General features: G+C 51.3%; 1 protein-coding gene across 1 annotated transcript in view; it reads left to right on the top strand.

Annotated features, from left to right (window-relative positions):
• Positions 1 to 16784, top strand: part of CNST (consortin, connexin sorting protein) — an 80685-nt gene extending 63901 nt beyond the window's left edge. The window contains exons 9-11 of the mRNA XM_045587136.1: positions 1562 to 2550; positions 11929 to 12061; positions 14280 to 16784. Of these exons, the coding sequence (XP_045443092.1) occupies positions 1562 to 2550; positions 11929 to 12061; positions 14280 to 14485 (1328 nt within the window). The 3' untranslated portion in view covers positions 14486 to 16784. The remainder of the gene's footprint in view (positions 1 to 1561; positions 2551 to 11928; positions 12062 to 14279) is intronic.
• The last annotated feature ends 4682 nt before the right edge of the window (positions 16785 to 21466 follow it).

Raw genomic sequence — 21466 nt, forward strand, 5'->3', positions numbered from 1 at the left:
GCCATACCAGCCAGGAAAGGATGCAGTTCTGTTGTTGTTGTTTTAATTTGTATTGACTTCAGAGAGGAAGGGAGAAGGAGAGAGAGATAGAAACATCAACGATGAAAGAGAATCATCGATTGGCTTCCTCCTTCACACCCCATACTGGGTATCAAGCCCACAACTCTGGGCATGTGCCCTTGATAGGAATCAACTCTGGGACCTGGGACCCTTCAGTCCACAGGCCAGTGCTCTATCCACTGAGCCAAACTGGCTATGGAAAGATGCTGTTTTGTTTTGTTTTTAAAGAAACATTCAGAGAATTAAACACTTATAGAAATTTACAAATATGATAGCCAATATAAGAAATTATTTCGAAGAACTGAAGGGTGAAATTGAGGCAGTGTCCCAAAAAGCTGATCCAGAACAAAGAAGTTTGGCAGCAAAGGCTGAGGTGATGAGTCCATGGGGCATCCCAAAGGGAGAATGGGAAGGGCAGGGACCGCCATCAGAGAACTAATACAAGGACATTTCCCCGCATTGAGGTCATGAGTTTCCGATGGAAAATCCTACCACTGACCTAGTTGGTGTGGCTCAGTGGATAGAGCATCAGCCTGCAGACCAAAGGGTCCCGGGTTTCATTCTGGTCAAGGGCACATGCTGGGGTTGTGAGCTCCATCCACATTCGGGGGCATGCAGGAGGCAGCTGATCCTTGATTCTCATTGATGTTTCTCTCTCTCTCCCTCTCCCTTCTTCTCTGAAATCAGTGTGTGTGTGTGTGTGTGTGTGTGTGTGTGTGTGTGTGGTAAATAAGTACAAATTAAAAAAGAAAGCGCCACCAAGTACCCAACACCAAGAACAAAAAAATGTTACAAAGTGTCAGGACACCAGATGGAAAGACAGGATCTCAATCTTCCAGGAAGAAAGGCAGGTCAAAGGGGCTGGTATTCGGAACGGTTAAGCAACAGCATTCCTTCCAGAAGCAGACACAGGGCGGCAGGGCCTGCTTCAGAGTCCGGGAGACGTGGTGTCTGACCGAGGACACTTGACCCGTGTTTTGGGGGCAAAGGAATAAGGCTTCCAGGTGCGGGGACCTTTCCTTAGGAAAAGTTCCCCGGGAGAGGACAGACGGAGAGGAGACCTGGGGTCCAGAAGCCAAGGTTTCCAGCCCAGCACCTCAGGGAGTCCTAGGACTGGGTGAGGGGGGGAAGGAGTGGGAGAGGGGGAGTCAGGGTGCCCCTGCGGGGCACTCTTGGAGGCAGCGGAAAGGGGTTTGGAAGTTGGCAGACGCCCTGGAGCCATAGCTGTGCAGGGTCAGAGCTGAGAGATACAAGGAGAGATTTTTTAAATGAAGTGATGGGTCAGTTATCACCACCAAGGACAGTCAGTTGGAAATGAGAAAGAAATGCGGGTCAGTATGCACGATATGGACAAACCCCTGTGAGGTGGACGTTTGAGCAGGAGCTGCCCCAGTGCAGGGGTTGTGGGGGCAGCTGGAGGGGGGACCGTGCAGAGGGCTGATTTCCTATGTCCTCCTAAGTGTTTCAAACGTTAAAACCACTTGTTTTTCTTCGTCTCCAGAGCGTGGAGCGGGGCCTGGCATGGAGCCACGCGCAGAGAGCCCGCGGAGGGCGGACACTCCCACCCCGGGGAGCGGGTCGGAGGCAGCCTCGGGCCCGGAGCGCCCCGCCCCGGAGCTGCCCGCCCAGCCCGCCGGCCGGCTGTCTGCCCAGAGCGCCCGGGAGGACCCGGAGGAGCGGGAGGACCCGGAGGAGCGGGAGGACGGCGGCCGCCCGCAGCCGGCGCCCCAGGAGGCCCGCGGGGCTGCAGCCCAGGCCGAGGGCCCCTCCGAAGACCCCGAGGCGCCCCCCGCCAGCAGGGCAGCGACCGCGCCCCCGGTGTCCGCGGGCTCCGAGCCGACACCCCCTTTCCCGGGGTCAGCGGGCTCCCAGCTGACCCCCCTTGCCCCGGGGGCTCACCCCGCGGGCTCCGAGCCGATACCCCCTGCACTGGGGACTCCCTCCGAGCTGACCCCTCCTGCACCGGCAGCTCCCTCCGAGCCGTCAGCCCCTGCCCCGGCGTCAGCGGGCTCCCAGCCCGCACCCCCTGCACCAGCGTCAGCGGGCTCGGAGCTGACCTCCCCTGCACCGGTGACCCCCCCAGCCCCGGGGACTCCCCACTTGCCAGCGCCCCAGAAGGAGCTCCAGCTGCCGCTGGCAGATGCCCCCGGGGCGGCGCCCACAGACCCCCCTGCGCCCCCGGACCTGGAGGAGCCGCCAGAGCCGGAACCCGCGGGCAGCGATGGGGGGCCCGGCGGGAGCGGCCTGAGCGCAGAGCCTCCGGAGGGGTGCGCGGCCCCCGCAGGGCGGGGCGGCCCGGACCCCCGCGTCAGCCAGGAGGCGGAAGACTACCTGAACAGCCTGCTGCAGGGCTGCCTGCTGGAGGGAGACCTCCCGGACCTGTCCCCCGACCTGTCCCCCGACGAGGCCTCCTACAGCCTGCAGGACGACCCGCCCTCCGACGGCAGCCTGTCCCCCGACGACCTGGCCCCGAGGATCCAGATCGCCGAGGTGAGTGCTGCCCGCGGCGGAGGACAGGAATTCTGCAGCCTGAGCTCCCGGCTCAGACATGGGGGGTCCGGAATGGGAGCTGTCACTCTGAGGAGTGTCACTCCTTTTCATCTTTACATCGTGGTGATGCCCTGGAGCTCAGGGACGCCCCCAGGTATGCGCCCCGGAGTCCCCCAGGTATGCGTCTTCCCCCCCTCCTCCTCGCCCCCCGCGGTCCTAGGAGCAGCGGTGAGATGAGATGAGTCACCGCCTTATAAGGAAATTAATTTTTCTTCTCATCCATAGAAGATGGAATGGGATGCGCTCTGTCCCTTCCTCTTACTCACGTGTTTGTTGACTCCCTGAAGCTGTGACGGGAGGGAGGAGACAGGCCAAAACGCAGTGGGATTAGGAAGTCGGACTGCTAAGCCTCACACTGGGTGCTCGGAGTGTTCTCACTGGCACAGTGTTAATTTGTAAGTTCAAGATTTGTACTTGACAAAGACAGTTACTATAAATAATTGAAAGTCTTAAGCTTTCTTTAATCATTAATGAGTCTAATCAAAGCAAAAATGGGGCGGGGGGGATGAGGATCAAGATGGCCATTCTCCTTTTTTGATATTAAAATTCAGGGAAAAGAAAAGATCCTTCCTGAAGGCTCTTCATGTGGCAGGTGCTGGGGGCAGTTGGGGAGGTGCTGGGGGCAGTGGGGGAGGTGCTGGGGGCAGTGGGGGAGGTGCTGGGGGCAGTGAGGGAGGTGCTGGGGGCAGTGAGGGAGGTGCTGGGGGCAGTGGGGGAGGTGCGGGGGCAGTGGGGGAGGTGCTGGGGGCAGTGGGGGAGGTGCTGGGGGCAGTGGGGGGGGTGCTGGGGGGGCAGTGGGGGAGGTGCTGGGGGCAGTGGGGGAGGTGCTGGGGGCAGTGGGGGAGGTCTGGGGGCAGTGGAGGGAGGTGCTGGGGGCAGTGGAGGGAGGTGCTGGGGCAGTGGAGGGAGTGCTGGGCAGTGGGAGGTGCTGGGGGGCAGTGGGGGAGGTGCTGGGGGCAGTGAGGGAGGTGCTGGGGGCAGTGGGGGAGGTGCTGGGGGCAGTGGGGGAGGTGCTGGGGGCAGTGGGGGAGATGCTGGGGGCAGTGGGGGAGGTGCTGGGGGCAGTGGGGGAGGTGCTGGGGGCAGTGGGAGGAGTTGCAGGGGGGCAGTGGGGGAGATGCTGGGGGCAGTGGGGGAGGTGCTGGGGGCAGTGGGGGAGGTGCTGGGGGCGGGTGGGGGAGGTGCTGGGGGGCAGTGGGGGAGATGCTGGGGGCAGTGGGGGAGGTGCTGGGGGCAGTGGGGGAGGTGCTGGGGGCAGTGGGGGAGATGCTGGGGGGCAGTGGGGGAGATGCTGGGGGCAGTGGGGGAGGTGCTGGGGGGAGTGGGGGAGGTGCTGGGGGGAGTGGGGGAGGTGCTGGGGGCAGTGGGGGAGGTGCTGGGGGCAGTGGGGGAGGTGCTGGGGGCAGTGGGGGAGATGCTGGGGGCAGTGGGGGAGGTGCTGGGGGCAGTGGGGGAGATGCTGGGGGGCAGTGGGGGAGATGCTGGGGGGCAGTGGGGGAGATGCTGGGGGCAGTGGGGGAGGTGCTGGGGGGAGTGGGGGAGGTGCTGGGGGCAGAGTGCAGGTGCTGGGGGCAGTGGGGGAGGTGCTGGGGGCAGTGGGGGAGGTGCTAGGGACAGTGGGGCAGGTGCTGGGGGCAGTGAGGGAGGTGCTGAGGGCAGAAAGCAGGTGCTGGGGGCAGTGGGGGAGGTGCTGGGGGCAGTGGGGCAGGTGCTGGGGGCAGTGGGGGAGGTGCTGGGGGCAGTGGGGGAGGTGCTGGGGGCAGTGGGGGAGGTGCTGGGGGCAGTGGGGGAGATGCTGGGGGCAGTGAGGGAGGTGCTGGGGGCAGTGAGGGAGGTGCTGAGGGCAGAAAGCAGGTGCTGGGGGCAGTGGGGGAGGTGCTGGGGGCAGTGGGGGAGATGCTGGGGGCAGTGAGGGAGGTGCTGGGGGCAGTGAGGGAGGTGCTGGGGGCAGTGAGGGAGGTGCTGGGGGCAGAGGGCAGGTGCTGGGGGCAGTGGGGGAGGTGCTGGGGGCAGAGGGCAGGTGCTGGGGGCAGTGGAGCAGGTGCTGGGGGCAGTGGGGGAGATGCTGGGGGGCAGTGGGGGAGGTGCTGGGGGCAGTGGGGGAGGTGCTGGGGGCAGTGGGGGAGGTGCTGGGAGCAGTGGGGGAGGTGCTGGGGGCAGTGGGGGAGGTGCTGGGGGCAGTGGGGGAGATGCTGGGGGCAGTGGGGGAGGTGCTGGGGGCAGTGGGGGAGATGCTTGGGGCAGTGGGGGAGGTGCTGGGGGCAGTGGGGGAGATGCTGGGGGCAGTGAGGGAGGTGCTGGGGGCAGTGGGAGGAGTTGCAGGGGTGCAGTAGGGGAGGAACCAAACCTCCTAGGACAGGCAGCTTTTAATCTGAAAGAGAGCAAAATATGTCCCCACCTTCCGTCTAAACTGACAACATTTATTCAGTTATCTCAAGTCTCCCTGTTCCACAGACGCATATAGGGGACACATAACCGGAAGCCTTCTGTTGGGGAGAGAGATGACAGCCCAAATCGGCTGTTGGTTTGTCTCCGGAAGCCAAGGAAATAGGGTCACTCTGTAGAGCATAGATCTCTGGGGTCAGGGAGGTCAGGTGACATTAAGACGAGTCACCACGGGGCGCCCTGCAGGCGGGGGCTGGGACTCAGCAGTGGGTCTGATGAGGTCACGTGGTGGCCGTTCTGTGGCTCTTGGACAAAGGAGGGTCTTGGGAACAGTCCTCCGGGCTGTGCCGCCCGGAAGGGCCCTTTGGAGGGAGCGGGAGCCGGGCCCCCTGACCGTCGGAGAGGCGGTCCCCAAAGCAGGGAGGGTCGGGGGGGATAGCTGACCCGGGGCCTAGGTCAGTGTCCGCAGAGCCCAGGCGTAAGCACAGACTGCCTGTCCTGTCCTGTCCTCGGCCACAGGGCCTCCCCTCGGCCTTCCTTCCTCAGCCCGCCTCCCCACGTCCGGGTTAACGAATGCTCCTCTGGCCAGCATTCTCCTGCTCCTTCTCTTTCACACCATCTTCTGTTCATTCACATCTTTCCTGCCTCTTCCTGGACTTCTGCAGCAGCTGCCTGAAGCTTCCCAGGCCTCCTGTCACCTCCTCCGCCTCCAACGGTCTTATGTTAGCACGTTAGCAGGGTATAAACCTGGAGTCTCCGACTGATGCCCCGGGGGCCAGTTAATAATAACAGTGAATGAGCCCTAACCGGTTTGGCTCAGTGGATAGAGCCTCGGCCTGCGGACCCAAGGGTCCCAGGTTCAATTCCGGTCAAGGGCATGTACCTTGGTTGCGGGCACATCCCCAGTAGGGAGTGTGCAGGAGGCAGCTGGTCGATGATTCTCTCTCATCGATGTTTCTAACTCTCTATCCATCTCCCTTTCTCTCTGTAAAAAAATCAATAAATATATATATATTTTTTTAAATTAATTTATTTATTTATTTTAAGTGAGTGAACCGAGTTAGTGGTAGAGTGATAAGGAGAAGGTTCCCACCCTTGTCTAGGGGTTTCCAGCTTCATAAAACTGCAGGGGAACAGCACCCCTGAGGGTCTCGGTCTCACACACACTGTCCGTTAAACTTCTGCTGGACAATACTGTTTGCCTTGTCAGTCTCTCCCCACAACACCGTTCGGCTGCGGGACAGAGGCTGTACTACACGGCGTGGTATTCAGGACGCGGTCCTCTGGCTACTGCCTTCCCAGCGTCTCTCCTGTGCAGCCTCCAGCTGCACCTTGTGTGCTGCCACCTCTGACCTTCACCTCCGTGTCGCTCTGTTCTGGGGCGGTGACCTCCCTTCTTACACTGACTTCCTCAGGGTCTAGGTCACGCCTTTTCAGCACGTAGAGGGCCCAGGGCGTGCCTGGCTCGTGGTCAGTCCTCAGTAACTGCCAGCTGCTGCCACCATCCCCCGATCACTGAAGTCCATAATGTTTATTCTCTCCAAACTACGCCGCTGGGCTTCAAAAGAGGGAGTGGCTTCAGCCCATTCCTCCCAAAGTCCTGTCTAGCTATAACCTTTCTTGTTACAGAACACACATGTTATCCAAGAAAACACAGGTAGGTGCCGTCTGTCTGTAAATTGCTTACCTGTGTATCCATTTACTCGTTGGCATGTTTATTGAGCAGCTACTACCTCTGCCTAGTCCTCTTCCGCTTTGGTAACCACCAAACTGTTTCCTCCTTCCGTGAGTTTCTGTTTGTGCTGTTCCTCCCCTTGTTGCTTTCTGTGCATAACCCACACGTGAGCTAAATACTATGACTCCTGGCCTTTTATGTCACAAAAAGAAATACTGCCATTTGTGACAGCACGGGTGCATCCTGAGAGTATGTGTCATGCTGAGCAGTGAGTCCGTCAGGATAAGCAAAGCTCTGATAGTCATTACAGATCAGACCTTTTTCACATCGGGAAGATGGCCAGAGGTTTAATCTTGAGTTTGGCTCAAACTCTGCCAGTAGCCGCTGCGACACATTTGAAGCATGTCACCTGGGCTCTCTCAGCCTGGCTCTTCCCCCTACAGGGGGCGCTGCTACTGCTGAATGAGAGCCATCGGCATTCAGTGTGACACAGTATGTGAATGTCTTTACATAAAGTATATGTTCACTGAATTGTAGGTCTTACTGTAGAGCCCGTATATTTTTTACTTTATTTTTATTGATTTTACAGAGAAAGGGAGAGGGAGAGAGAAATGTCAATGATGAGAGAGAATCACTGATTGACTGCCTTCAGTATGGCCCACTCTGGGGATCGAGCCAGCAACCTGGGCATGTGCCTTTGACTGCAGTCGAACCTGGGACCCTTCAGTCTACAGGCCGACGACCTAGCCACTAAGCCACACCGGCTAGGGCGAGAGCCGTAGCTAAAGGAGCAGGCAGAGAGCATCACGGGTTCCTCCAGTGCAGAATGATAGTGGTAAACTTCACGTGGCTCCTGCAGTGAGACAACGGGCATGGAGGCTGTTGGTAACGGGCTAACGAATGTTAATTCTCGAGTTAGTCAGACGCCACACATGTTTGTGTTCAAAATTTACCAGCCTTGAGGTGCTGGACTGAGGAAAGCCTAGCTCACTGAAAGGATATTATTTGACATCTACTTTCTTCAATTTTGTGAGGAGGCAGTTCTAACCCCAAGACCTCTGACTGCTTGCTTTGTCACAATAGGATTTACAGTACCCATAGAAACGTGAGATAATTTTGTTTTCGCAACCATTTCATTCTTAAAATGCTGTTTGAGGTCATCATTGACGTCTGAGGGGAAGTGCAGAAGAACTGTTTATTAGCAAATGCAATAAGATGTGTTGTTTTGGTTGAATTCTGCACTTATTCGTAGAGTAAATACCACCAGCGACAGTTTTGTTCATTACAGCTCACACGTGCTTTTAGTTCATAATGGAAGGAAGGACTTGGTCTATTTTGTTTGGGTACAAGTAGAAAAATCCAAATTTAGTTTATAAAGGTTTATTATTTTTTGAGATTTAAAAATTCTTAGTCTTTTATGTCAACATTATGGTAACAGGGGGCATAGAGATGTTTGTGGGGGGTTTTTTAGAGTAGTTTGGAGGAGACACATTTCTGTGTGCCCTAAATCAGCTTACCTCCTGCTTACAGAAATGTGCGGCAGTCCTTTGAGGGAGACCTCAAACTACCGTGTTTCCCCGAAAATAAGACATCCTCCGAAAATAAGACCTAGAGCATGGAAAGATAAGACATCCCTGAAAATAAGACCTAGCGCAACTGTGGGAGAAAAAATTAATTAATATAAGACACTGTCTTATTTTCGGGGAAACAGGGTAATAGTGAGACCTTGTTTTGGCTTCCCTGCTCCCAGAGAATTAAGGAAAAATCTACCAAAGTCAGGCCTTGAACTCCTGTCTGACTGCCGTGGTGCGGTAGGTAGGAATTTCTGTCCTTGGCGTAGCTTCTAAGACCTCGGCCTAAAACTCAGGCCAGAACAGAAAGGCCCAGCCCTATCCTGAGAGTTTCCTCCTTGGCTTGCATCTCCGATGCCTGAGCTTGGCTGCTCCCTCCCTGTCCCCTGTCCGTAGACTGAAGGGCCGGAGGGAGTAGGAAAGGACACAGCGAGAACCCTGGAGAAGATCCCTGAGCAGCACCGGAAGGCAGTAATGGAAAGAACATGCTGTGCTGCTGACAGCAGGCTTTGGTGGGGAAGAATGTAGGTGCCCGGCCGGCAGGGCTGTGGTTGAGCGTCGACCTACGAACCAGAAGGACACAGTTCAATTCCCGGTCAGGGCACATGATCTCCAGTGTGGGGTGTGCAGGAGGCAGCCAATCAATGGTTCTCTCTCATCATTGATGTTTCTCTCTCTCTCTTTCTCTCTCTCTCTCTCTCTCTCTCTCTCTCTCTCTCTCTCTCTCTCTTTCTCTCTTTCTCTGTAATCAATAAAAGTATATTTAAAAATTTTTTTAAGTAGGCTGTATTAGATTTTTAATCAAGAATAAAGGGTAGCCTAAACTGGTTTGGCTCAGTAGATAGAGTGTCGGCCTGTGGACTGAAGGGTCATGGGTTCGATTCCGGTCGAGGGTATGTGCCTGGGTTGTGGGCACATCCCCAGTAGGGGGTATGCAGGAAACGGCTGATCGATGTTTCTCTCTCATTGATGTTTCTAACTCTCTATCCCTCTCCCTTCTTCTCTGAAAAAAAGTCAATAAAATATGTTTAAAAAAAAAAAAAGAATAAAGGGTTGGTGGGGTAGAGTGTCAAAATGTTGGCCCATCCCACCCAACTGTAATTTCTCACATTTGACTTCTTCCCTCTTTAAAGAAGTTGCCAAAGTTCATTGCCACCCATAGTACATAAGGTGGGGCCGCTTAGACATGACATTCAGAGCCAGACACCCAGCTGAGGCCCAGTGGGACCAGCAGCGGCTGCCCTGGGACCGGCTGGCTTCTCTTGGAAGCACATTCTGTCTTTCCAGATGATTTCCAAAGTTCTCCTCATTCTTTCGACATTCCTTCCTTCATATCTGCAATGTCTTTTGACTTACAGCTTGCAGTTACAGGTCCAAAGTTCCCATCGCAGGGGTATACAGGTAGCATTCATGGCATTCCGGGGCTCATGCGGGATTGATTATTCTGAGGAATTAAAGCAGCCTGAAAACGCCTGTGGAATGTGGGCTCACTGTTGGTGATAACTGTACGGCTTTATTTTATGGAGGAAGTAGTCCACGAAAACTCGTTCTTTTTACATTTACTAAAAGCAGGAATATCGTCTGCAGCAGTAATGCGCTCATTAAGCTAATTTCAGTTCTCCTCCTCTGGCTCTTAAGGAAGCCATTAGGACTATTTCCCGCTCTGTTTTAGCGGGAGCCTGTCAAACTGCTTTCTGTGCTGTCTGAAGGGGCTCTTGAATGTTGCTGTCTAAAATGAGATTGGCCCAAACCGGTGTGGCTCAGTGGATAGAGCGTCGGCCTGCGGACTGAGGGGTCCCAGATTCGATTCCGGTCAAAGGGCATGTACATTGCTTGCGGGCACATCCCCAGTGGGGAGTGTGCAGGAGGCAGCTGGTTGATGTTTCTCTCTCATCAACGTTTCTAGCTCTATCCCTCTCCCTTCCTCTCTGTGGAAAATCAATAAATATATCAAAAAAATTAATTAATTAATTAAAAAAACAAAAGAAGATTGGAAAGGCTGCTCCTTGCATATCTGTACTTACCATAATCATGTCACCAAAGTTCTTTCGTTTCCTCACAAAGACATCATCTGAAGTACATGTTTCCTATAAAAAGAATAAATGGCTAACATCGATTTTTTTTTTTTTTTTTTGAGATAATAGATTCTATTGGCCCGTGTTCAGGAATGCCCAGGAGAGACTATAGAGTTGTTTGGCCCTAAAAGCCTTGAGTTATAAAAAGAACAGGCAGGATCTGTAATGCTTACGCAGAGTACATTATCCGGCTGGACCTGGAGCTCGTGTGGGTATTGAGGCCATCGACCAGCTGACTGAGATTACAGGCTTGCATCCTCACTCACAGGGACCTGAAGCCAGCGAGCCGCTGGCCTCTGCAGTGTGAGGCCCACAATGCCCACCTGTGCCATCATCCGCAGCTGCCCAGGCAGGCGGCTGGCAGGCTGACCTGTGGACCAGCCTGCTGCCAGGGACCTCGCCAAGGCCTTCCGCTTCTGCCTGGCTCCACCTGGCCCCTTCCTCCCCCTCCCTGTCCTGCAGAGCCTGGTCGCTCCTAATGGCTCAGGTTTTTGTTTCTGTCTTTGCTCTTATGTAAGGGGAGGGGTGGGGTGGAGGCAGGAGAGAGGGATCCCAAGTGCAAACCAGAGGAAACGGGGGAAAGGGGGAAGGGTGGTGAGTCTGAAGAGTTATTAGGCAGCAGACTTGTTTTTGAGGGGCCAGGAAGTCAACACTTTAGACTTTGGGGTCTGATGCAAACACTCAGTTCTGCCATGGTGGCCCAGAAGCAGCTGTGAGTGAATGGCTGTGTCCCAATTGAATTATTGCATTCAAATAGGCAGAGGGGCTGAAACCGGTTTGGCTCAGTGGATAGAGCGTCGGCCTGCAGACTGAAGGATCCAGGTTCGATTCCAGTCAAGGGCATGTACATTGGTTGCGGGCACATCCCCAGTAAGGGGTGTGCAGGAGGCAGCTGGTCGATGTTTCTCTCTCATCGACATTTCTAGCTCTCTATCCCTCTTCCTTCCTCTCTGTGGAAAATCTATAAAATATATATTTTTTAAAATAGGCAGAGGGCCTTTGGCCGACGGCCATGGTTTGCCAGCCTGTGCACACTACCTACCAAGTAACCAGCCCAGAGTAACTAACTGGCTCTGAGAGTCTGGAAGAGAATCCTTGGGATACTCTGAGCATCAAGCATTCCTTAGCAAATGCGTCACTCCCTGAGGAACTGAGGGCAGCACTGGTCGTGATGTTGAAAGTGGGTATCAGATACATTTTGAGTCCCTCGTGCTTATTTCTTTGAAATTACCTATAAATGGAAAACGCAGCGGTAGATTACCAGCCTCTGTTACAAAGCAAAACCCAGCACGAATGACTAAGCAACGAAGGGTTGTAAGTGATCGTACAGGGTACGTGGCAGGGAGAGGGGCGGTTAAGGGGCCTGGTCTGGCCTCGGCCCGCTGCCTCTGTGCTGCCTGGCCCTGAGCCAGTTCAGAGCTTTAGAAATACTCAGCCATCGTCGGCGTAGAACTGATCATATTCTGTCCCATTTCGATGATGAACTGTGATTTTACATCCATAATAGAAATTCAAACGCCCATTGAATTGCATGAGCCTGGCTGCCGTTACATGGAAAATGCCACGAGCATTGCCCACCTGATTGAACGAGTGGTTCCTGTCGCCCTGCCAGGTGGTTCCTGCCGCGGGCCTGGTCTCCATACTGAAGAAGAGGAATGACGCCGTGGGAGGCCCCGCCCACATGCCGCAGAAGCCGGCCAAGCGGAGAGTGCGGTTCCAGGAAATAGACGACAACTTGGACCAGGGTGGGTACCGCCCAGCGCCTGTCTGACACAGGGCCACTCCCCGTGTCTGCTGGGAATGAGGCAGTGCCCCAAGGGAGGTAGCGGGATCTGTGAAAGAATACGGGGGCGCAGCTGTTTTATCTTCTCGAAGGAAGCAGAGAACGGGACTGTCATCGGTTCTTAAACGATTCCTAAGCGTTGTGTTTGCTCAGATAAGGGAACAGGTTGCAAAATTCATCTCCTGTCCTTCCGACCCCACAGGCAGGGCTTGGTGTTCAGAGCTCATTGCTATTAACTTGTTTGGTGTGTTGTTGGGTTTCTTAGTGAGGGTGCTGCTACTTTTTTTTTTTAATATCTTACATTTTATTCTTTTTAAAATATATATATTTTATTAATTTTTTACAGAGAGGAAGAGAGAGAGAGAGATAGAGAGTTAGAAACATCAAAGAGAGAGAATCATCAATAAGCTGCCTCTTGTACACCCCCTACTGGGGATGTGCCCGCAACCAAGGTACATGCCCTTGACGAGAATCAAACCTGGGACCTTTCAGTCCACAGGCTGACACTCTATCCACTGAGCCAAACAGGTTTCAGTGAGACTGCTACTTCTGTCTTCTTTTCAGCAGCAGTTAATTCTCCTATTTCATATGTGTGGGAAACGTTTATGGATCACAAGTTTATTCTCATCAGTGATTTCTTTACACACACACACTTATATATATGTATATATATTTATATAGATAGATAGATATAGATTTAGATATATAGATATATAGATATAGATATAGATATATACGTATGTATATAATTGATTTTTTTTTACAGAGAAGAAGGGAAAGGGATAGAGAGTTAGAGAGATCGATGAGAAAGACTCATCTATCAGCTGCCTCCTGCACACTCCCTACTAGGTATGTGCCCAAAACCAAGATACATGCCCTTGACTGGAATCGAACCTGGGACCTTTCAGTCCGCAGGCCGATGCTCTATCCACTGAGCCAAACCAGTAAGGGTTCTTCAGTGATTTCTTGACTCCACAGAAGGAAGTCTCCCTTAAGGGCAGCAATTTAACACGGTTGCTGTTGTTGGACTTTCCTCCTGGGCCGCTAGGCAGATGCAAGGTTTCCCAAAGGCAAATAAGAGTGAGTGGAAAGAGAGCCAAAACCTTCTCCTGTTCATAAAAGCACAGTGTGCGCATGTACATACACTTGCTAAGTATGGCACAAAGTGAGGGAGGTTTCTAGACTCATACAATCAGGAGTCTTGGGAATAATCTGTTCCCGCCCCTCGTTTTAGCTCTGCACCTTGCCTGTAACTCCCACTTTCTTCCCCAGATAAGATGCGTAATTCTGTGTGCTCTAATGGGCCCTGAATGGCCCCCCTCCCCGGAGGAACCCGGGTTCAGAGCTAACATCCTGGTTCACCCTCATCTTAGACCAGGTCTCATCGCCCGTGCTCAGCAGCCGCTGGGGCCTCTGCACAGTGTTTCCATTCGTGTAGATAAAGCAAACACATGTTTATAAGTAAACTATCACACATGTAAAAGCCAAGCAACCGGAATGATGGAATGACCAGAACAACTTTCCACGGCCCCTCCCCCATCTTGGGGCAGGATGGCTGGACCCCACTTGCGCACGAATTTGTGCACCGGGCCTCTAGTTTATAGGACTATGAAGGAAAATATGGAAAGATACATTCCTGTCAGTGGAGGCGTGCAGGAGGCTCTATTCCCAAAGAAGCACTGCCTTTCTTCTTTTTTATGGAAGTGTTCATGGTCATTGTGCAGAGGAGCTGCTTTTTTTTTTTTAAATATATATATTTTTATCGATTTTTCACAGGGAGGAAGAGAGAAGGATAGAGAGCTAGAAACATCGATGATGAGAGAAACATCAACCAGCTGCCTCCTGCACACCCTACTGGGGATGTGCCCGCAACCAAGGCACATGCCCTTGACCGGAATCTTACCCGGGACCTTTCAGTCCGTAGACCGACGCTCTATCCACTGAGCCAAACGGGTCTCGGAGAGGAGCTGCTTTTAAGTGGAGCGTTGCCGGGCTGCAGGGGGCATCCTGTACGGCGGCCAATCAGCAGGCGCTTGCAGAACGGGAGTGCCTTGGCTTTCCGTCCACATGTCTGTCTGTCCCGAGAGGACTCAGAAACACCTGATCTTCATCGGAGAAGACCGGGGGCGCCCGGGTTTCCGTTCGTGCGGCCTAACCCCCCTCTGTTCTCCCGTTCGCAGATGAGCCTGGCAGCGGCTCCTGCCTCTTGCTGGTCCTGCTGTGCATAGCCACGGTCCTCCTCAGCGTCGGGGGCACGGCGCTGTACTGCGCCTTCGGGGACCTGGCGTCCCCCGTGTGCACGGACTTCGCCCTCAACGTGGACTTCTACTACTCGAAGCTGCTGCGGGGTGTGGCGGGGCTGAAGCACTGGGTCTACCTCTCCTAGCGCCCGGCGGGCCCGCACGGGGCGGCCGGGACCGGAGAGAAGCTTTTATTTGGGGAGTTGTGGAACGGCTGAAGACCCGAGGTCAGCAGCAAAGAGCTTCCGAGGCTCCGATCCTGGGGGGCTCGGAACCATCGGCGCAGGAAGCAGAGTGGACTGCGCAGTGGGTGCGGGAAGACCTGCGGGGAGCACCCCAGGCCCTGCTGCGGCCTCCGCAGCGGCTGCCCTGAGGTCGCAGCCACGTGTCTTCAGCTGTCCCGTCCAGCCAACCCTCCGAGGACACCGGGCTCCTCTAGCTGGCCCCAAGGCAGCGCTTCCGGCCGTCACGCAATAAGTGTGGGTGTGATCAGAAGGCGTCCCCTTCGGCGTCGTGTGTGTTCCGTTAGCCCGGAGCGCCGTGGGCTCTGTGCGTCGTTCACACGTTCTGTTCTCCGTCTGTGGACCGGTGGTGTGTACGTGCGTGTGCGCGGGTGCGAGCATGTGTTCCGGTTCATCATAGCAAATACCCAACGCACAACAACAACAACAAATGACCTTTATTCTTCTACCTTGACGATAGATGTGCAGGCACAAACTCCTCAGAGCAGGTTGAATGGGTTGTAGAGACCTCGGCCCTGAAATGGGACACTGGGACAGATCTGCGACAATTAACGTGATTAACAAGCCGGGAATTAATTACAGACCCGGAGGAGAAATGAAAGCGCTCCCTGAGTCTCAGGCCGGCGGTGTGATCGTGGATTCGACACCTCGTGGAGTGTGATGAATGCGGGACTCAGTCTGGCAAACACTCATGGAGCACCTGTTAGGTTCTGAGTCTTAAGAACTAAAATGCAAAGATCATGCGATGCCAGTTCCCGCTCTTCATCCTGGCCTTATGTTAAAAAAAAACAAAAACAACTTTGGCAAATGAAATGAAATCACCACATAACCCAGTGTTCCCAGATCATGCGTTCCGAGGTCAGAATGTACGTTCATGTCACAGGCTCCATTCGGCCCTTTTATGGGGTCATTAAGCAAAAATCCCATCATGTCTTAAGCAAGCCAACGTCTGGATTTTGTTTAAATCTGTCAGTCACGTGGCATTTCCTTCTCTAAGGTCTATCATTTACGAAGCCTTGCTGTGGCTTTTTATACCATAGGCAGCGTTTTAAAAGAAACAGAACATGAATTATAGTTTTTCAGCGAGTGATCATTTGCTTCATGTTTTCCCGTCAGAATCACGTGAAAGGAAAAGGGAGGAGCTCCTTCCTCGTTGTTACTGGCTGGTACAGTACCCTCGTGTTCTGCTTATTTATTTGGATTATGTGAGTTTTGAAGGGCTTTTTACTTGTGTTGAACGTGTGTTTTTGAGCATGCCTTCGGTTTTCCCAATGTAGGTATCTGATTACTGTGTACGTCGTACTTTGATTTCCTATCAATTCAGTTCCTCGTGTTTTTAGCCTTGTTTATTTTTAAACTGATGTTTGATTTTCACGCATAATACTGTTTGACTGTCTCGTGTCACCCATAAACTGTAATATTTTCAAGGATTATAGATCAAAGATATTTATTTAGAAGTATACGAGATGCTGAAGTTTAGATTCTTTATGCATAAGGCTGATTTTATTGGAAGGTTATTTTAATGGTCTATTATAAATTTTAAGAATTTGTACTCAAGCTGTATGTAACATATGTAAATGTCCACGGCACTATCTGAGGTGGTTCCACAGAAGACTTTCACCGCGTCTGCCCGAGGGATCCCCTCTTCTGCGTCACCCCCTTGGCTCCTGGTTATGAGAATCTGATGAGTCTGGTCTCTGACGGTTTTATGTGAAGATCAATCAAAGCTTCCTCCTGTTCCCCCCTCTGAGTCGCTGTGGCAGTCCTAAGGACCCCGAGGGTCTGCTTCTCCATACCAAAGGTCTCCTGGGAAGCTTGGCGCTGAGCTGAGAGGACCAAGGCGACACCCGGGTCCTCAGGGGCCCAGTTGGGTCTCAGAGGAACCAGGTGTGTCCTCACACTTCCCAGGAGGGGAGAGGGGGGAAGCATGCTCACGAGTATGGTGAGGTCTGGGCTTGAGACAGGCATGAAAATCGCAACTGGGAAAGGTAGGGCACCGCTTACAGTGTGATCGTCACTCATTGCATGAGTCGGAGTAATCCCATCTGGTGGTGAAAGCATTGTTCTCGCACACATGGAAACTCATCTGGCTGTCCTCTGAGGTAATCATGTGACAGTCTGGACAACTGCTTGTAACTACTCTTCCTTGAGAACTGTACTGGAGGGTAACCGGTCAAGCTTGTCACTTAAACTCTTCACCAACCAAGTGTCTCCGAGCGTTTCTTTGGGTTCCGGGGTGCGGAGAAACACTGCCGTGAAGTAAAACACTTCAGAAGCTGGTCTGGGCCCACAAGGAGAGAGCGGTCTGTGTCGGGAAGTCAAGCAGGTCCCTACCTAAGGGCTCTCTGCTCTCAAAGGACCTCCCGGTCTGCCTGGCATGGTAGCTGGGATTTGCTCTAGGAATCCATCCCTTTTCAAATAATCCATTCCTTTAGGTTTAATAATCCGAGTCCTAGGGAGGCTTACTGTAAGCCGTGAATGTGTGTATTATGCTGAGAGGACCTGATGGGGAGGATAGGGGTGGGCAGAGCAGGGTGGGAAAGGGGTAGGAACTGAGCAGTGAAAAAGCACGTGGGCCAGAATAAGCCCGTTAGCTATTAACCTGTTTGGCTAACGCTGGCTTTGTGGCATTCACTCCCAATCCAGAGAGAGGCTGGATTTTTGTCCTCCCGTTCACATGGCACACGTAATTCGGTTCATTTCCGTTGGCTCAGTTAATACTAACCCACCCTGTGTCCTTTCTGCAGCATGATAGGGTTCTCTGTTCTCTCGTTCTTTCATCTGATGCTTAGATCACTGAGCTTACATTCCCTGAAGTCCGGGTATTGTAACTCCAAAATCCAGTTCGAGGTCCATTCTATCACATTGCCACCTCCTCAGAAAGAGCTGGTGAGCCGGGTCTGTCCGGTACTGTCTGCTATTTTAGCAACTTCAAAGACAATTATCACTGAGCCTCCTGTACTAAGCTACAGTGCGGAGAGCCTCCTTAAGGGGTTCTAGTAAAAGGTATTCATTCCTGACTTCAGGCACTGAGAGAGGAGGTGTGGGAACCCGTGGTCTTCTCCCTGACTCACGGTGGTTCCCATGGCAACAAACCCATCGTGTGTGGAAAATGCCTTTGACTCTGCTCTCAAGCAGCAATTTCCAGCCTTGTTCACCTCACGGCACACACAGCAATTACTAAAATTCTGCAGCACTCCAAAAAATATATTTCTTGACATCTGACACAAAAAGGTATAATTTTTACTGATTTACAAAAATACATATAATAATAGTAATTATCCCTTTTTGCTCCAAAGTGGCTTTTTAAAAAATGTGGTGCCTCTCCTTGTATGTAAGGATCTCTGGTACCAAGAAGGAACCAATCAGACACAGCTTTCTTATGCAATGTGTCCAATGTGATTCAACTCTTATTCAATGATCTATATATTTATGGCTCAATGCAGGGCATTCACCCCTGGACAGCTATTGTTGTGCAGGCTTCTGTCATCTTTCTGTTTGGCAATCTAATGGAAAAGAGCAGTGCTCTGGCTAAGGAGTGAAGCATTGCGTGTGTTAAAAACTGGCTCCTGATTGAAAAGCGCTGCACGCAAGTACCAGCTGTTTACCCTGCGGGTCTGAGGTGATGGAGCTGGGGCTGGCTGCCTCCACTCTGCACCAGGAGGGAGGATCACAGGCTACATCACTAACCCGAGAAAAGGTCAAATTCACAATCTGAAGTTCAGTTTCTCCTGGATGGGTGTCACTTCCACACCACCATAAAGTCAAAAACTAACCAGCCTAAGCCGGGGACCACCTGTATATACAATACCAAAGAATTATGAGAAAGCTGCCAAAGCTAATAAATGAACTCAGCAAGATTCACGTAGGGTACAAAATCAGCACACAGAAACCAGTTGTGTTTCTAAATAGGGAATTAAGGCAATTCCATTCACAACAGAATCTCAAAGAATAAAGGTAACCAAGGAGAAGACTTGTACACTGAAAACTACAAAAATTGCTGAAATTAAGGAGTATCTAAATCCATCTATTCTGTGTTGATGGACAGGAAGACAATACATGGTGGGGCAAAAGTAGGTTTACAGTTATGAGTGCTCAAAACACAAGACTTGGTTCTTATATTGTTTTTCATGTCTTATTTTCCAAATGAACAATTGTAAACCTACTTTTGTCTCACCCTGTATTGTGAAAATGTCAGTACTCCTCGGAGATCTACAGAGATTCAAGCAGAACCTATCAAAATCCTAACACACACACCCCTTTTTTTCTCTTTCTGCAGAAATGAAAAAACTGATTACCAAATTTTATGGCATTGCAAGGGGACCCAAATAGCCAAAAGTCTTTTTAAAAAAATATATATTTTATTGATTTTTTACAGAGAAGAAGAGAGAGGGATAGAGAGTTAGAAACATCGATGAGAAAGAAACATTGATCAGCTGCCTCTTGCACACCCACTACTGGGGATGTGCCCGCAACCAAGGTACATGCCTTTGACCGGAATCGAACCTGGGACCTTTCAGTCCACAGGTCGAGGCTCTATCCACTGAGCCAAACCAGTTTGGGCTAGCCAAAATTCTTAAAAAAAGAAAGCCGTATTTGGAGGACTTACATTTCTCCATGTCAAACCTTCCTACAAAGTTACAATAATCAAAACAGTATGACACTAACATAAAGATAGGCATATAGACCAATGGAGGAGAATTGAAAGTCCACAGTTAATTAAGCTCATATGCCTTTGGCTAGCTGATTTTTGATGAGGGTGTCAGGTCCATATGCAAGAGAATGAAACTGGACCCCTGCCTCATACCATATACAAAAAGGAATGCAAAGTGGATGGATGAGCCTGGCTGGTGTGGCCTGCTGGTTGAGCATTGACCTATGAATCAGGAGGCCAGGGTTCAATTCCCAGTCAGGGGGCATGCAGGAAGCAGCCAATCAATGATTCTCTCTCATCATTGATGTTTCTATCTCTCCTTCTCCCTTCCTCTCTGAAATCAATAGAAAATATATCTTTTAATGGATGAGTGACTGCCCTGGCTGTTGGGCTCAGTGGTAGAACATCAGCCTGTGCAGTACAGGGTCATGAGTTAGATTCCCAGTAAAGGGTATGTTATGTACTTGGGTTTTGATTTGCTCCCCAGTCCCAGTTGGGGCATGTGGGGCAACCAGTCGATGTCTCTCTCACATGGATGTTTCTGTCTCTAACTCTCCCCCTCCCTCCCACTTCTTCTGAAAAAGCAATGGGGAAAAATATGGATTAATGAAAAAAAATTTTTTTAATGGATTGATGATCTAAATATAAACTATAGTAAATCCATAAAACTCTTAGGAAACATAAGGGTAAATCTTCATGACTAGGCATTTCGCAATGGATTCTTAGATAGGATACCAAAAACACAAGCAACAACAACAAAAAAAAAATAGGTAAATTGAGTTTCATCAAGACTTTTTAAAAATTTGTGTATCACCGAAACCGGTTTGGTTCAGCGGTGGAGCGTCAGTCTGCGGACTGGGGGGTCCCGGGTTCGATTCCGGTCAAGGGCATGTACATTGGTTGCGGGCACATCCCTGGTGGAGGGTGTGCAGGAGGCAGCTGGTCGATGTTTCTCTCTCATCGACGTTTCTAGCTCTCTATCTCTCTCCCTTTCTCTCTGTAAAAAATCAATAAAATATATATATTTTTTTTAATTTGTGTATCAAAGGAAATTATCAGGAAAATGAAAAGACAACTAATAGAATGGGAGAACATTTTTGAAAATTAAACATCTGGTAAGGCTTTAATATCCAGGCTATATAAAGAACTTCTAGAATTCAATAAAAAGTACAACAATCCAATGTAAACCAGTGCAGAGCCCTTGAATATGCATATCTCCAAGGAAGATATGCAACATTTTAAAAATATAATATGGTGGTGAATGCACTTGATGCCACTGAATTGTACACTTAAAAGTGGTTCAAGATGCTGAAACCGGTGTGGCTCAGTGGATAGAGCGTCGGCCTGCGGACTGAAAGGTCCCAGGTTCGATTCCAATCAAGGGCATGTACCTACTCCTCTCTCATTGATGTTTCTAACTTTCTATCCCTCTCCCTCTCTGTAAAAAGTCAATAAAATATATATTTTTAAAAAATGGTTCAAGCGGCAACTTCTATGTTACACGTATTTTACCACATCATGTACATACACACAAAAAGCTGGCACTCCCAAGTGTTGGTGAGGCTGTGGGACAACCAAATTCTCACCGGCAACTGGTGAGACTATGAAATGATACAAGTGCTTTGGAAAACAGCTTGTCCGTTTCTTATAAAGTTCAGTGCCCACCTACTGCGTGCCCCAGCAATCCCACACCTCTCTTTGTCCGTAGCAGCCAAGAAATGGAACCCCCTCCCTTCCTTATCACAATAGAAACCTATTTAACAGTAAAAAATAATACAGTATGGATACATAAGTGACATAAATAAATCTCAAAACAATCATTCTGAGTGAAAGAAACCAGGGGGGAAAAGAGTACATAGTGTATGTTTCTGTTTTATAAAAAATGTTAGAGCCGTCACCGGTTTGGTTCCGTGAAAAGAGTGTCAGCCTGCGGACTCAAGGGTCCCAGGTTCGATTCCGGTCAAGGGCATGAACCTTGGTTGCGGGCAGCTGATCAATGATTCTCTCTCATCGATGTTGCTCTCTATCCCTCTCCCTGCCTCTCTAAAAAATCAACAAAATATATTTTTTAAAACGTTAGAAAATGTAAACCCATTCATAATGACAGAAACAGATCAGTGGTCCCTTGAGCAGCAAAGGATGGTGGGAAGTTGGTCCAGGGCACCTTTGGGATTGACAGAAATGTATCTTGAAGCAGCCATATTTCATGGGTAGACACATCTTTCTGAATG

This window comes from Pipistrellus kuhlii, unplaced genomic scaffold (genome assembly GCF_014108245.1).
Source record: "Pipistrellus kuhlii isolate mPipKuh1 unplaced genomic scaffold, mPipKuh1.p scaffold_m20_p_25, whole genome shotgun sequence".
Lineage (NCBI taxonomy): Eukaryota > Metazoa > Chordata > Mammalia > Chiroptera > Vespertilionidae > Pipistrellus > Pipistrellus kuhlii.